The sequence below is a fragment of the Bacillus rossius genome, chromosome 6, assembly GCF_032445375.1.
Source record: "Bacillus rossius redtenbacheri isolate Brsri chromosome 6, Brsri_v3, whole genome shotgun sequence".
Classification (NCBI taxonomy): Eukaryota; Metazoa; Arthropoda; class Insecta; order Phasmatodea; family Bacillidae; genus Bacillus; species Bacillus rossius.
This window is the reverse complement of record NC_086334.1, coordinates 108,637-122,540: the sequence shown is the minus strand read 5'-3', so window position 1 is coordinate 122,540 and position 13,904 is coordinate 108,637. Positions and strand designations below refer to the sequence as shown.

Genomic DNA, 13,904 nt, shown 5'->3' with positions numbered 1-13,904 from the left:
GTCGTCTCGACTGGGTGGCCTGTGATTCGACACTTCTATGAGTGAGGGGTCTCTAATTGGTCCTCAGTCCTCCAGACTAACAGTGAACCAATGACAGAAGCAGCACTAAGGTATAATTATTTGAATTTTAGCGTAACACGAAATGAACCCACGAATTTTTCAGGTCTCTATTTATAACGCATCACACATCTTGGCCTGGCCTGGGAATCCGACTCGGAGCCCCTCACTTGCTCTTGTTAGCGAATGCATGTTCATTGTATTTCATAGACGTGTTAGATTACGTGAGTTTCTGCTGGTATTACATCTTTCAACACTGGCTGAACAACAGAGCAACAAGCTTGAAGGAAACTAATATAGGTCAATTACAATGAATAAATAGTTGTTAGAACATGTGTGAATAGTACTCCAGAGCACTGTAAGTTTTATGAACACTTCGCGGAACTAAAAACTTATTATGACATACAAAAAAAGTTTATTTTTAAAGGCCTCATGTTTTTGACATCATGTGATATTAGGAAAATTTAGTTTCTCGCAAGAGAAAAAAAAGTGTTCTTTTTCATAGCATGAATAGATATTTTCGTAGGATCATAATCCGACTAATTAAAATACTTGAACAGGTATTAAATATAGTTGAAATTGAAAGTTCCATGTTTTTTTTTCTAATTCCTGTTAAATAGCATAAATCAGTTAACTTACGTAAACTAATCCGTGAGCAGAGAGTCTCGAACCTGGTTTTTGCATTCAACTGGCAAACCCATTTTTTTTTACTTAATGATACCATCATTATTAAAAAAAATCCAAAAGAATATTAAAGAAACCAAAAAGCAGCAAAACTAAAATAAAATCACAAAAAGGTTATTTAAAAAACAATTAAGTAAATGGCATTTCATTTTAGTTACAAAATTATTACAAATATGTACATATTTTAAAACATACATGTACATTATTTCCTTTTAATGCTATATTTAACATTGGTATTTTGTTTTATGTTATGTTAAATAATTTTTTTAAGCTTTCAAAAGTTTTGATTCACTGAAAATCAAACCACACTAGTTGGATTTTGCTAACTTTTGTTAATAGTAGGAATGTTGTCTCTAGCTTTAATCACTCTGTATAGTTACGAGACCTTTCATCTTGCAGACCGTTGTATGTTTCACTGCGATAAAGTGCAGAGTCACCCGCGCCAACAGAAACACTTTTCGTTGCAAGATTGCTTTAGTTTTACTTCTTGCAACAGGCCTTGACTTTTGGCGCTGGAGAATTGCTCAATAGGTCCCCGTGAAATGAGTTTTGCATCTCTTACCGTCAAAACAAGATGATAATACATACATACAAAAACTTGCACTCTTTTTTTTTTTTGCGGGAAACAAAGCTTGAACACAGAATTTGTCCTATTGTAATTGTTTTTGTCGTAGTAATTACATATTATTATTGTTTACCTATCTATTTTTGAATTATTGTTTTCAAAAAATATTTTATAAAATACATAACATGTTTGCTGATGTAAACAAAGTAAATCTATTTTTACCCACATAATTTTAATTCCAAAAAAAACTGCTCAAAGAACGAAAAAGCACCTGACAAACAAAGGCATTACTTGCACACGACCATGTACTTGCTCCATATTGAAATCCTAAGCGTTGATATGCTGGTAACCGATCCTGCGCGCAGAAAAGGTTTTCTTACTGACTTTGTTTAAATTATGGAAAGGCGTATTAAATAATTGTAACAAATAACTCTAGTCTGATGAAAACACAAAACTGTATAGGACGCTGGTTTAACTGAACCATTAAAGTTATTTTACATTATGGAATGTAGTGGCTATGGTATTTGTGTTACACTTTGTGCAAACAAATTTTTTTAAATATTACAATATTTCGTTATCTATATAATATAGAACTTTAATTTCTCATAGTTGAATAATTTATAACAAATTTAATTTAAGTTGTAATGGTTTGTTATTATTACAAAATATTCTATAAACATAGTTTTATTATGGCCACAAAACTTTTCACTTATTTGTAAAATCCTTAAAAATGACTGTATTTTTATTAATTAATGTTGCTCGTTGAAATTTGGCAAATTAAGTTGAAGTTTTGTTGGATCAAGTCAAAAAAAGTTTGAAACAGCTTATAGATATAAGAAAGCTATGAATAATGTTAAATCGTAAACATGTCGTTTGAAAATGTCATTTAATGACCAGAATCTGCAAGAAAAATATAAATCTTGTTTCTCCCGAGAGAAAAAATAGAAACAGTGAAATTTGTTCTTAAATTCGTAGTAGTAAAAAAATTATGAAACTTTTTACGCGTTATTAATTACGTCCTTGCATTTCCAAACGTATAAGTTTTGGTCGTACTTTTAAAAAAAGCACTATGGGCTGAGACTTAGATTGTTATTTCAATTTTGACAAAACGTTAAACCAGATAAATTATTTTAGTAATCCTTGAACTAATTCATAATGTATAGTTGTTACCTTATCTTTATTCCTTGGATAGCTTCCTTCTTTTTTTTTTTTTTTTGAACCCATTCCAAACTGAAAGAAAATTCGCGACACCGCTTTCTCGTTCGGCGATTGACGTCGGCTGTGGTCGGTTGTTTGTTTTTAACGATGGGAAAATTTCCGCCGTTTCCGTTGTAATCTAGCCACTGTTTCATTCCATTCCCATCTAGCTCGCATTGTCTTGCCACCGGAAGATTTGCTGCATACACACGCATTAACTAGGGCAACACTTCCTTGTCAGTGATCACAAGAATAACTAGAGATATAATATGATCTGCAAAAGATAATTATTGACATGTCTGAAACGAATATTTGAAAAACCGCATAGTGTGAACAATAGTATATTGTCATATTCTACGGAATAATTAAACTGTAGAATGGCAATAGCCAGAATACAAGTGGTAATAAAATATGCCTTGAAATCTGTTAATGTATTACGTAATTTTTTTTAATTTTAAACTATTTAATTTTTTTACATTTCAATTAGTATATTACAGCTATGTTTACAAAAATATAGGTATAATTTTTTTTGTAAATTTCCTCGAAAGTATTCCCACACATGGCTTAGAAAATTTACTGTCTTTACTTTAGCCAACACACACACACACACACACATATATATATATATATATATATTAAAAAACACGTGATTTTCGATTAAAGCTGTGAATTTTAGATACCAAGGTATGCAAATCGTGTTACATACATGAGTAAAGTAGAGCATGTGTCAGTTTATATTGCTATTTTTAATTTCTCTCCATGGTTAGTATTTTGAAAACCATATAATATTGTATATAGAACTGAGGATGTTTTATATACACATTAAGAACGTTATATTCTCAGCAGTAGCCGGCAAGAAACTGTGAACATTCGGAACGGAAAAATTAAGGTTGTGGCGTTGAAAAGGTCGACGTTTACTGTCGAGTTCTCATTTTGTATTGGGCCGTGGAACACTATAAGTAGGAACCGGAAATATTCGCGAGTTCAATGACCTCAGGGTAGACTCCACAGTTAAACATACTCTTGGGCAGATTTTACCCACTCATTGGCTGCTGTCTTGTGAGACGCCCCAACTCAGTAGCGTGTGATTCGAAACTGCTTTCGTTGAGTGTTTCTCATTGGCTCAGAGTCCTCCAGATTAGCTGCGAGTCAATATTAAACGCAGCACTCAGGTATAACTGTGTGAATATTAGCATATCGCGGAATAATAAGCGAATTTTTCCGGTCTCTAACTATAAGTAATTGATACAATATATGTAAACCGAATAAAAATATAATTTGAAGAATTTTAATGACTATAAAAAACTTGAAAAATCAACTTAGAGGGGCAGTTACCTAAATTATTTTATTCTACCAGTGATTTGAACTGAATTTACAATATTGCTCTTTTTGGATTTTTATTAATGACTTGAAAAATAAACTAATTACTAATACTTATTTACATTTCAACTCTAGCTTTAACTAGATCTTATAAAGACGTGGAATACAGTTTTAAATAAAAAGTATGTATGTAGTCTTTTTCTTTAACTGAACAATTTTGGAAATTAATTAAGGAAGTCAAAAAACTAAACATGGAAAAATAATAGGTTCCTAGATTTTGGGAAACTTATTTTTTTGACATTTATGAATAAATTCTTTAAAATAAACAAAGTCTGCATACAAACTGTTAATTTAAAAATGTATATCACATTATTTTTTGATATCGGTCAATGCTAGAGTGTATAAATTTCTATTTAAAATTATTTTAATAATTAAATAGGAAGTTATTAAAGTTTTTTTTTTTTTTTTGCTTTTACAAAGAGTTAGGTTATGAACTCCAATCGTATCATGGCCAAAACATGATATGATAGAAGGAAGATATTGCAGACATCCACCTCTAAAGTACTGCCTGCCGTTTGGTAATGATATGCCCGCGTCACGAAACTTTCCCTCGGTCGCGCGCGCTTCGCTTGTCCAACACGTGATGCCGCAGACTTTCAGAACTCAGCCAGAGCTGGCGCTCGCAGCAGGCAGCTTTCCATTCCGGACGCCGGCCACTGCCGGCAGGAAGGAGGTTCCGTAGTTGTGTTCAGACGATTCAAGGACGATCTGTAATGCTATCCTATTGATCCACCCGAGATCAGAAAAGGCCTTTACGGCTGATAAGAACTAGTAAGGCAATGGACGCTTTCTGCAGCCGTTAGCAAGGTGTATTGAAACCCTACAAGTAGTTAAATTTTCCCGTGAAATAACCATCACTACTAATGAATTAGGTCCTGTTTCCTACAGGCAATGAACGATATGTTAAACACAAAATTTTAAATAATTACATAATTTACACCTATTTGCAAATACTATAAAACTGTTACACCTTAATAGTCGGGAATCCCAAGAGTTTATTTCAATTACTGAAATACACCGATACATCAGTCATCAAATATTGTTGATGATAACGGGATTATCAGACGGGGCGAGGGGGACTGGTTTTGTTCATATTCCCGGTCATGGCCATGATTATGTTGGCCGCGGCGTGGCGAATGAGGACTAGGTGAGATGATAACACAGTAGTTTACTGTTGCCTTCTGCATTGCACAGAGGAAGGGACAAAACAACATACAGTCTGGAACCTGGGTAGGAAGTTTTATCACAAGCGATTTAAAATATATTCATCTCAGCCGTGTATCAAACCAGGGACCTTTGATGCAACAACCAACTTCTTCAACGAACAATCCATCAATTCCCCTTTATTGACTTTGTTTAAAGCACACATTTATATTTATTGACCTATTCGTTTACCAACTCTATTATATAATTTTGCAAAATTGTCTTACCAGGGACTCAAACCCAGAACCAATATAATCCAAAGCAAGCTTACATCCAATATATATATATATATTTATTTATTTATTTATTTATTTATTTATTTAACGAGTGGCATACTAGCAAGTTGATAGTCACTAGTGAGTCAATCATAAGTCATTGGGGAATTGTGGTTGTTGTAGTTGGTGTATGTGTAAGCGCCAAGGTGACGACCAGGGCAACACAAATAACATCCATGTATTATCCGGGATTCGAACCCAGAGCACCCGCACCGAAACCCGGTGCGTTGCGGACTACAGCGCTACGGAGTACGATGCTTGCAGCTACCAAAATTTTAATAATTGGAATGGATAACTCACGGGTGGAGGGGGAGGACATATATGGAAACAAATACGCCTCCATGCCGTGACAATTGGAAATTTGCAGTCTCTAAGACAGAGATCACATGAAAAGAGGTTAAAAAAGTGCACAGTATTCTTACATTTGTAATAATTTCTGGAAACTTATCCAATATTTAAAGCTATGGCCATTCATAAAGACCGGTAAAATTCGCGAATTAAGTGACTTCCATGGTATACTCCATAGATATAGGCCCTACGTACTTTTGGGCAGATTTCACCTACTCATTGGCTGCTGTCAAGATACGTTCCAACGCAGTAGCGTGTGATTCGATACTGTTTTCGTTGAGAGATTCTCATTGGCCCAGAGACCTCCAGATTAGTTGCGAGCCAATAGTATACACAACACTGAGAATACTGTTTGAATATTAGCCTATCACGAAATGAACCTGGGAATTTTTCCGGTCTCTAGCAATTAATTTTATAGCGAAATTTTTTCGAAACTAGCTGAGACTTAAAACACCGTAGCATTGTCTGCATTCCATGATTGGTTGAGTTTCTTTCAGGTTCATGTTTACGGCTGGTACACGAATCACAGACCTTCAGTGTGGAAGCAAATACATCCTGAATCACCTGTTCTCTTGCAGACGGCCGCTAATTACTGGCACGTCCATACCTCATTGCATTCTAATGAACATCCAGACTTTTTATTGCGAAAAATACACGGCCCTACTAAACGCCAATTATTTCACACCACAATAAAAAAGTATCAATAAATATACACAGCGATTTAACGAGGCCTAATTTTTAATATGGGACAATAGAAAAATGATCATGGCCAAAAAACTGTTGAAACAAAGATGGCGTCTCCCCATGGAGAGAGCGCGGGCCTTGATTGGCCGGCGGCCGGCCAACGGGCGCGCGAGACTCACCTAGCAGCAGCAAGCACGTGATCCTCATGCTGTAGCCTGTCGCCGGAGATCTGCTCCTATGGCACGTGAGACTCACCTAGCAGCAGCAAGCACGTGATCCTCATGCTGTAGCCTGTCGCCGGAGATCTGCTCCTATGGCGCGCGAGACTCACCTAGCAGCAGCAAGCACGTGATCCTCATGCTGTAGCCTGCCGCCGGAGATCTGCTCCTATGGCGCGCGAGACTCACCTAGCAGCAGCAAGCACGTGATCCTCATGATGTAGCCTGTCGCCGGAGATCTGCTCCTATGGCACGTGAGACTCACCTAGCAGCAGCAAGCACGTGATCCTCATGATGTAGCCTGTCACCGGAGATCTGCTCCTATGGCACGTGAGACTCACCTAGCAGCAGCAAGCACGTGATCCTCATGCTGTAGCCTGTCGCCGGAGATCTGCTCCTATGGCGCGCGAGACTCACCTAGCAGCAGCAAGCACGTGATCCTCATGATGTAGCCTGTCGCCGGAGATCTGCTCCTATGGCACGTGAGACTCACCTAGCAGCAGCAAGCACGTGATCCTCATGCTGTAGCCTGTCGCCGGAGATCTGCTCCTATGGCACGTGAGACTCACCTAGCAGCAGCAAGCACGTGATCCTCATGATGTAGCCTGTCGCCGGAGATCTGCTCCTATGGCACGTGAGACTCACCTAGCAGCAGCAAGCACGTGATCCTCATGATGTAGCCTGTCGCCGGAGATCTGCTCCTATGGCACGTGAGACTCACCTAGCAGCAGCAAGCACGTGATCCTCATGCTGTAGCCTGTCGCCGGAGATCTGCTCCTATGGCGCGCGAGACTCACCTAGCAGCAGCAAGCACGTGATCCTCATGCTGTAGCCTGTCGCCGGAGATCTGCTCCTATGGCACGTGAGACTCACCTAGCAGCAGCAAGCACGTGATCCTCATGATGTAGCCTGTCACCGGAGATCTGCTCCTATGGCGCGTGAGACTCACCTAGCAGCAGCAAGCACGTGATCCTCATGCTGTAGCCTGTCACCGGAGATCTGCTCCTATGGCACGTGAGACTCACCTAGCAGCAGCAAGCACGTGATCCTCATGCTGTAGCCTGTCGCCGGAGATCTGCTCCTATGGCACGTGAGACTCACCTAGCAGCAGCAAGCACGTGATCCTCATGATGTAGCCTGTCGCCGGAGATCTGCTCCTATGGCACGTGAGACTCACCTAGCAGCAGCAAGCACGTGATCCTCATGCTGTAGCCTGTCGCCGGAGATCTGCTCCTATGGCGCGCGAGACTCACCTAGCAGCAGTAAGCACGTGATCCTCATGCTGTAGCCTGTCGCCGGAGATCTGCTCCTATGGCACGTGAGACTCACCTAGCAGCAGCAAGCACGTGATCCTCATGATGTAGCCTGTCACCGGAGATCTGCTCCTATGGCACGTGAGACTCACCTAGCAGCAGCAAGCACGTGATCCTCATGCTGTAGCCTGTCGCCGGAGATCTGCTCCTATGGCACGTGAGACTCACCTAGCAGCAGCAAGCACGTGATTCTCATGATGTAGCCTGTCGCCGGAGATCTGCTCCTATGGCACGTGAGACTCACCTAGCAGCAGCAAGCACGTGATCCTCATGCTGTAGCCTGTCGCCGGAGATCTGCTCCTATGGCACGTGAGACTCACCTAGCAGCAGCAAGCACGTGATCCTCATGCTGTAGCCTGTCGCCGGAGATCTGCTCCTATGGCACGTGAGACTCACCTAGCAGCAGCAAGCACGTGATCCTCATGCTGTAGCCTGTCGCCGGAGATCTGCTCCTATGGCGCGCGAGACTCACCTAGCAGCAGCAAGCACGTGATCCTCATGCTGTAGCCTGTCGCCGGAGATCTGCTCCTATGGCACGTGAGACTCACCTAGCAGCAGCAAGCACGTGATGCTCATGCTGTAGCCTGTCGCCGGAGATCTGCTCCTATGGCACGTGAGACTCACCTAGCAGCAGCAAGCACGTGATCCTCATGATGTAGCCTGTCGCCGGAGATCTGCTCCTATGGCACGTGAGACTCACCTAGCAGCAGCAAGCACGTGATTCTCATGCTGTAGCCTGTCGCCGGAGATCTGCTCCTATGGCACGTGAGACTCACCTAGCAGCAGCAAGCACGTGATCCTCATGATGTAGCCTGTCGCCGGAGATCTGCTCCTATGGCACGTGAGACTCACCTAGCAGCAGCAAGCACGTGATCCTCATGATGTAGCCTGTCGCCGGAGATCTGCTCCTATGGCACGTGAGACTCACCTAGCAGCAGCAAGCACGTGATCCTCATGCTGTAGCCTGTCGCCGGAGATCTGCTCCTATGGCGCGTGAGACTCACCTAGCAGCAGCAAGCACGTGATCCTCATGATGTAGCCTGTCGCCGGAGATCTGCTCCTATGGCACGTGAGACTCACCTAGCAGCAGCAAGCACGTGATCCTCATGATGTAGCCTGTCGCCGGAGATCTGCTCCTATGGCGCGCGAGCGGACAGCCAGACTCGCTTTATACGAGGCGCTCCGCCGCCACGGAAAGAGAAAGGACTCTCTGGCGCCGGCTTCATGGTGTGTGGAGGGGGGCTAATGTTGGTGGGTGGTTAGGGGGAGGCTGCCCCTCCCATCACGTCACTCACACACCTACCGGCCAGAGGTAACACACTGCGCAAGGGGACACCTACAAGAAGTGTCGCACCACTTTCAACCAAAGCAACCAATAACCTGGATCCACCGACAGAGCCTTAGCCAGGATCTGTGAACGAGTTGGTGCTGTACTAGGAACGTATCTAAATTCGCGGGTTCAAGACGTCCAAGATAGACTCCAAGATCCTCTGCATACTTGGGCAAACGTCACCTGTTCGTTGGCTACTTACTTGTGAGGCGTCTCAAGTTGGAAACTTCAAACTTGTGATTCGATCCTTCTGTTATACTAAAGTATAATTATTTTAGAATATCACGAAATGAATCCGCGAATTATTCCGGTCTCTAATTACAACTATTATATAATTTTTTTATGAGTAAGTTTTCTTTGTAACTGAACTACGAAAAGAAAAAAAATATTATCTGACTAAAATCTCAGGGAATAGTAGGCTTTTAGAAATTTACTAAATGATTTTGCTTGAGAAAAGAGAAAAGAATATCTGATGTTTTTGCTTTTATATATTTGTTTTTAATACGTTTTTCCTAAGCCAATTGTTTGATGGTTTCGTTAAAACAAGTCGTTAATACATTTATATTTATAACATTAATGAAATTAAATACGTGAAACACACATGCCAAGTCAGTGTGTAAGACGGTATTAAGTATAAACTACTTGGTAACACAATCGCCATGGCTTATGTGCAGTGTGTTATCGTTTAAAATGACCTAGCTGTTGACGAGATGCTAAACAAAAATATATATATTGATGTGCGCAATGACCTGGGCGGCGAGTCCTACTAGACCAGCGATGGCCCGCTTAAATTTTTCAACAAAGAAATATTATCAGGTAAACAGTAGTGTTTTAACGGTATTTAAGGATAACATGTCAGCAGAAACTTATAAAAATTTATGTTAATCTCACACAGTGGCGGTCAAAGTAATTTTTTCGCCGAGAAAATAGGAAGATATAAAAAAATTAAAAAATTCAATTTGAATACTTGTATTAAAGAAAACTCACATTTATATTTATATTAACACCCTGACATTTGGGCCTATAGATAGTATTGTCCGTAGACGACATTGCTTCTAACACAGTAACCTACTGTCTTCACTGATATTATACTAATTTTTTAATAGCTCGGGGGGGGGGGGGAGCTATTATATCTCTCAAATCCCTCCCTCCTGCGTCCGCCACTGTTATCACGGAAATATTCAAAACAATTATTTCTGTACCATAACACCAAATGGCAAAGTGTTACTTTAGCGAATTTCTCGTAGTGGAAGGATGTTTTAGCGCAATGAGTTGGTAGGCCTGCACCCTCGAAGAGTTAAATTCGTCTCGTTTTGAGACTGTGGTCAAAAATAATTGTAATGTTAAATATAATGTCTTTATATTCTCCGAGTGAAGACCACGGTGAAATGCTCAACGATTTATAAAACTTTTTTGTTATAAGAACGCATTTTGTGGAAATATTCGCAAAATTATCGCCACGTAAATGTATCATGTTGCTATCAGCATGTCTTAAAATTTCGCACAAGACAATGAAGACGGGAAAATTCTAAAAATGCAGGTTGTGTGACGGATACATTATTAATGTTATAGTATGCAGCTTCATTAGAGGTTCTGTGTTTCCTGCACGCAAGTTTCTAGTTGTAAAACCTTGTGCATGCTCTCTTTAGGTTTCGTAATGAGCTTCGTAACAAACAAGTTTCCTTAAGGTGCGGATATATAAACTGAAATACATTTTGCACTATCCCACACACGCATTCCATAAGTGTCATTATCACCACATTTTGCATGTCTTTATTAATTATCAGCCTACACGTGTAAACACATTTGGTCACATGTTCGTATTACTTCCATGCATTGGAGAATAACGTATTAAACCAAGGAAAGCTGTCCAAATATTATTTATCCACCCCACAGCTATAGGGCAGTCACGTTTTGTTCAGATTTATCTTAAAATATGTGATTATTTTGGCTTGTAGTCATTAGCTAAGTCTACAAAATTTATAAGGAAGACGAAAAAAAAAGCTCTACAAGTGGATACTGACGTCACTGTATTTGAACGTCTTCTACAAGAATCGTAGAACCTTTATAACGTAGTACACCCCTTGAAATTTTATAAAATTTTACTTTTGCGCTGGCTAGCCTAAAATTATGATAAGAGGTGAATCTCGCTTTAAGCGTACTGGATTTAAATGTCATTTTGCGTGTCTGCGCCCCTGGACTTACAATACGAACTATATAAACTTTGTACCCTTTAATGGAAATTAATTCTATTTTGTAAATGTTGCGTTGTTTTAAGATTATTGTCATTTGCTTCCATGTTGAGGTCCCCATTTTTTAATATGAATCAAGCGCGTAATCAATTTGCATTTCTCTCATTTTGGTCTATACTCAAATAACCTTTTAAACTTTGTTATATCCTACATTAATTTACCTTTTGTTTATGCTTATGCCATGTAAATTGCCATGTTCGTAGTTAGTTGGCGCGTGCTTTCGTGGGGTGAAAATAAATATCATGAATTTAAATAGTTTGTTGGTTTGCAATTTCTTTTATATCTCACTGCTATTAGCGTAGCCTTAATTTGTATTTATCTGCTATTCACTTTTTCCCTCTCCCGGTACATATTCGGAGACGTATTGTTTTCTTTCTATGGAGTAACAGCCTAGTTGGGGGCTCGCTGTGTGAAACAGTCGCTGGAAGTATTTACCCTCAACGCCCAACAATGATTTTGCAATCGCTCGGGAAATGTGCCCGTTAAGGGCGCCGTCTGGACGATGGAAGGAAGCCACTGTAGACATTTACCTCTATATCTCTCCTCTGGAAAGAACTTGAGATTTTCAATTTTTGTTTGGGCAGGAAAGGAGTAAAAAGAACATTCGATGTCGGTCTGGTGGATTTAAGTTGTCACATACCCACCTTAACACTTTTGCGACCCCGCCAATATCACGAAAATGGCTCTTTTCAACCTATTTTTTGTGCAGTAAAAACCGTCAGAATTTAAGGAACTCACCAGTCAGACGCGCCCTGTACCTTCTTGCATTGATTCCTGCATTTAAACAGGCATGTCACCGCGGAAAATCTTCTGAGGCACTAATAAAGGTAAACGTATGCACGGGCGAAACTGCTAGCCACCTCGTGGCGCCCTCTGCAGCTGTACCGGCAGCCGGCTGCTATCTCTCCCGCCGCGGTGGCGTGACCTTTTAGCGTAAGGGGGGGGGGGGGAGGCCTTGACTGATCAGGGCGATAGTGGCCCTTCTCCTCCTCTTTCCCCTGTCGGAGGAATAACTGAACAAGAACGTGTAAAAGAATTACGGAGTGATATTCACAATGGACCATTTCATGTATTCGGGGACCATTCAAAGTGCAGTTAACGAGAATACTATTGTGATGGTTCTAGAAGCACAGAAGAGAATATAGTTCCAAGTATGAAAAGTATGGGCATGTGGGATGAAATAATGTCAGAAAATAATGTGGTAGTTCATCATGCAGAAAGTTTCTTGAAAAACATGACAACAAATAGAGCTGAGTCTTTTAATTAATAATATAGTTGCAAAGTTTGTTAGTGGTAAAAGAGTCAACTTTTCTCTCCGTGGTGGATACCTTACCAGAAGTGAACTTTCCGTTATTTCTTGCAATGCAGATGGTAACGAACAAGCCGAAATTCACAAAAAATTCACAAATCACAGTCCTGGTGAATATTAAAAAAATATATTTAAAAGCAAAAAAAAATCTACTGAAAAAAGAAGAAAAGAGGTGCTTGGAAAACCCCACAAAAATACTAACAAGAAAATTAACTTTTCAGAAGACTCACATTATGGCAATGTTTCTCAGATACCAGACATGAATCCTGAAGAATACGAAAAGAAAAAAGAAGAATTTTTGAGAGGACTGCAGTGTGACAGCAAAAAAATTCAGGATATCCAGTCATCAACCACTGGACAAAGGCACTGTATCTTGTGGAAATGTGAAAGAGCAAAGCGTCTGACGGCTTCAAATTTCGGAAAAATATGTCAAATGAGAGAAACAACACCGCGCTCTAAAACAGTTCAATCTATTTTATATTCAACCTTCTCTGGAAACAAAGCAACTAAATATTGGATTGAGAACGAACCTCATGCAGTCACTCAGCTGGAACAGGAGGTGGGCTTAGTCATAATTCCTTCAGGACTTTTCATTGACGAAAATATACAATTTCTAGCAGCATCGCCTGATGGTCTCATTGGTAGTGATGGCATCATTGAAATCAAATGCAACTGCCAAGACTATGCTTCCTGAAACGGTAATTCTGGAGGAAAAAAAATTCATTTTTGTGAATTGAAGGATGGAAAAATGCATCTCAAGATCGGTCATATGTACATGTACCAAATTCAGGGACAACTCCATGTTACAGGTCGCTAATTATGCCTTTTTGTCGTTTGGACTCCAAAAGGAATGCTTTTTCAGAAAATCACAAAAGATGACCATTTCTGTAAAAGTTTAATGGAAGAAAAACTTTTACAGTTCTACATGAATTCATTACTGCCAGTAACACTAACGTGTCATGATGTAGTCCTTCAATGAAGATATTTAAAAAACACGGCGGTTTTATTTCAACTTAAATATTGGGTTTTACAATGTACTTTTTATAGGACTAGTATTTATACAGGTAATATGCCAAGTGTCATTCTGAT

The 13,904-nt window shown here is 40.0% G+C and overlaps 1 protein-coding gene across 2 annotated transcripts in view; it reads right to left on the bottom strand.

The window, feature by feature from the left end:
- LOC134532447 (putative mediator of RNA polymerase II transcription subunit 12) overlaps positions 1–6,848 on the bottom strand; it is a 28,593-nt gene extending 21,745 nt beyond the window's left edge. Inside the window, exon 1 of one of the 2 annotated variants that reach the window (XM_063368850.1) lies at positions 6,801–6,848. In XM_063368850.1, the coding sequence (XP_063224920.1) occupies positions 6,801–6,828 (28 nt within the window). In that variant the 5' untranslated portion in view covers positions 6,829–6,848. Of the gene's footprint in view, positions 1–6,572; positions 6,713–6,800 lie in introns of those variants that run through there. The other variant, XM_063368849.1, reaches the window with a different exon arrangement.
- Between the last annotated feature and the right edge of the window lie 7,056 nt (positions 6,849–13,904).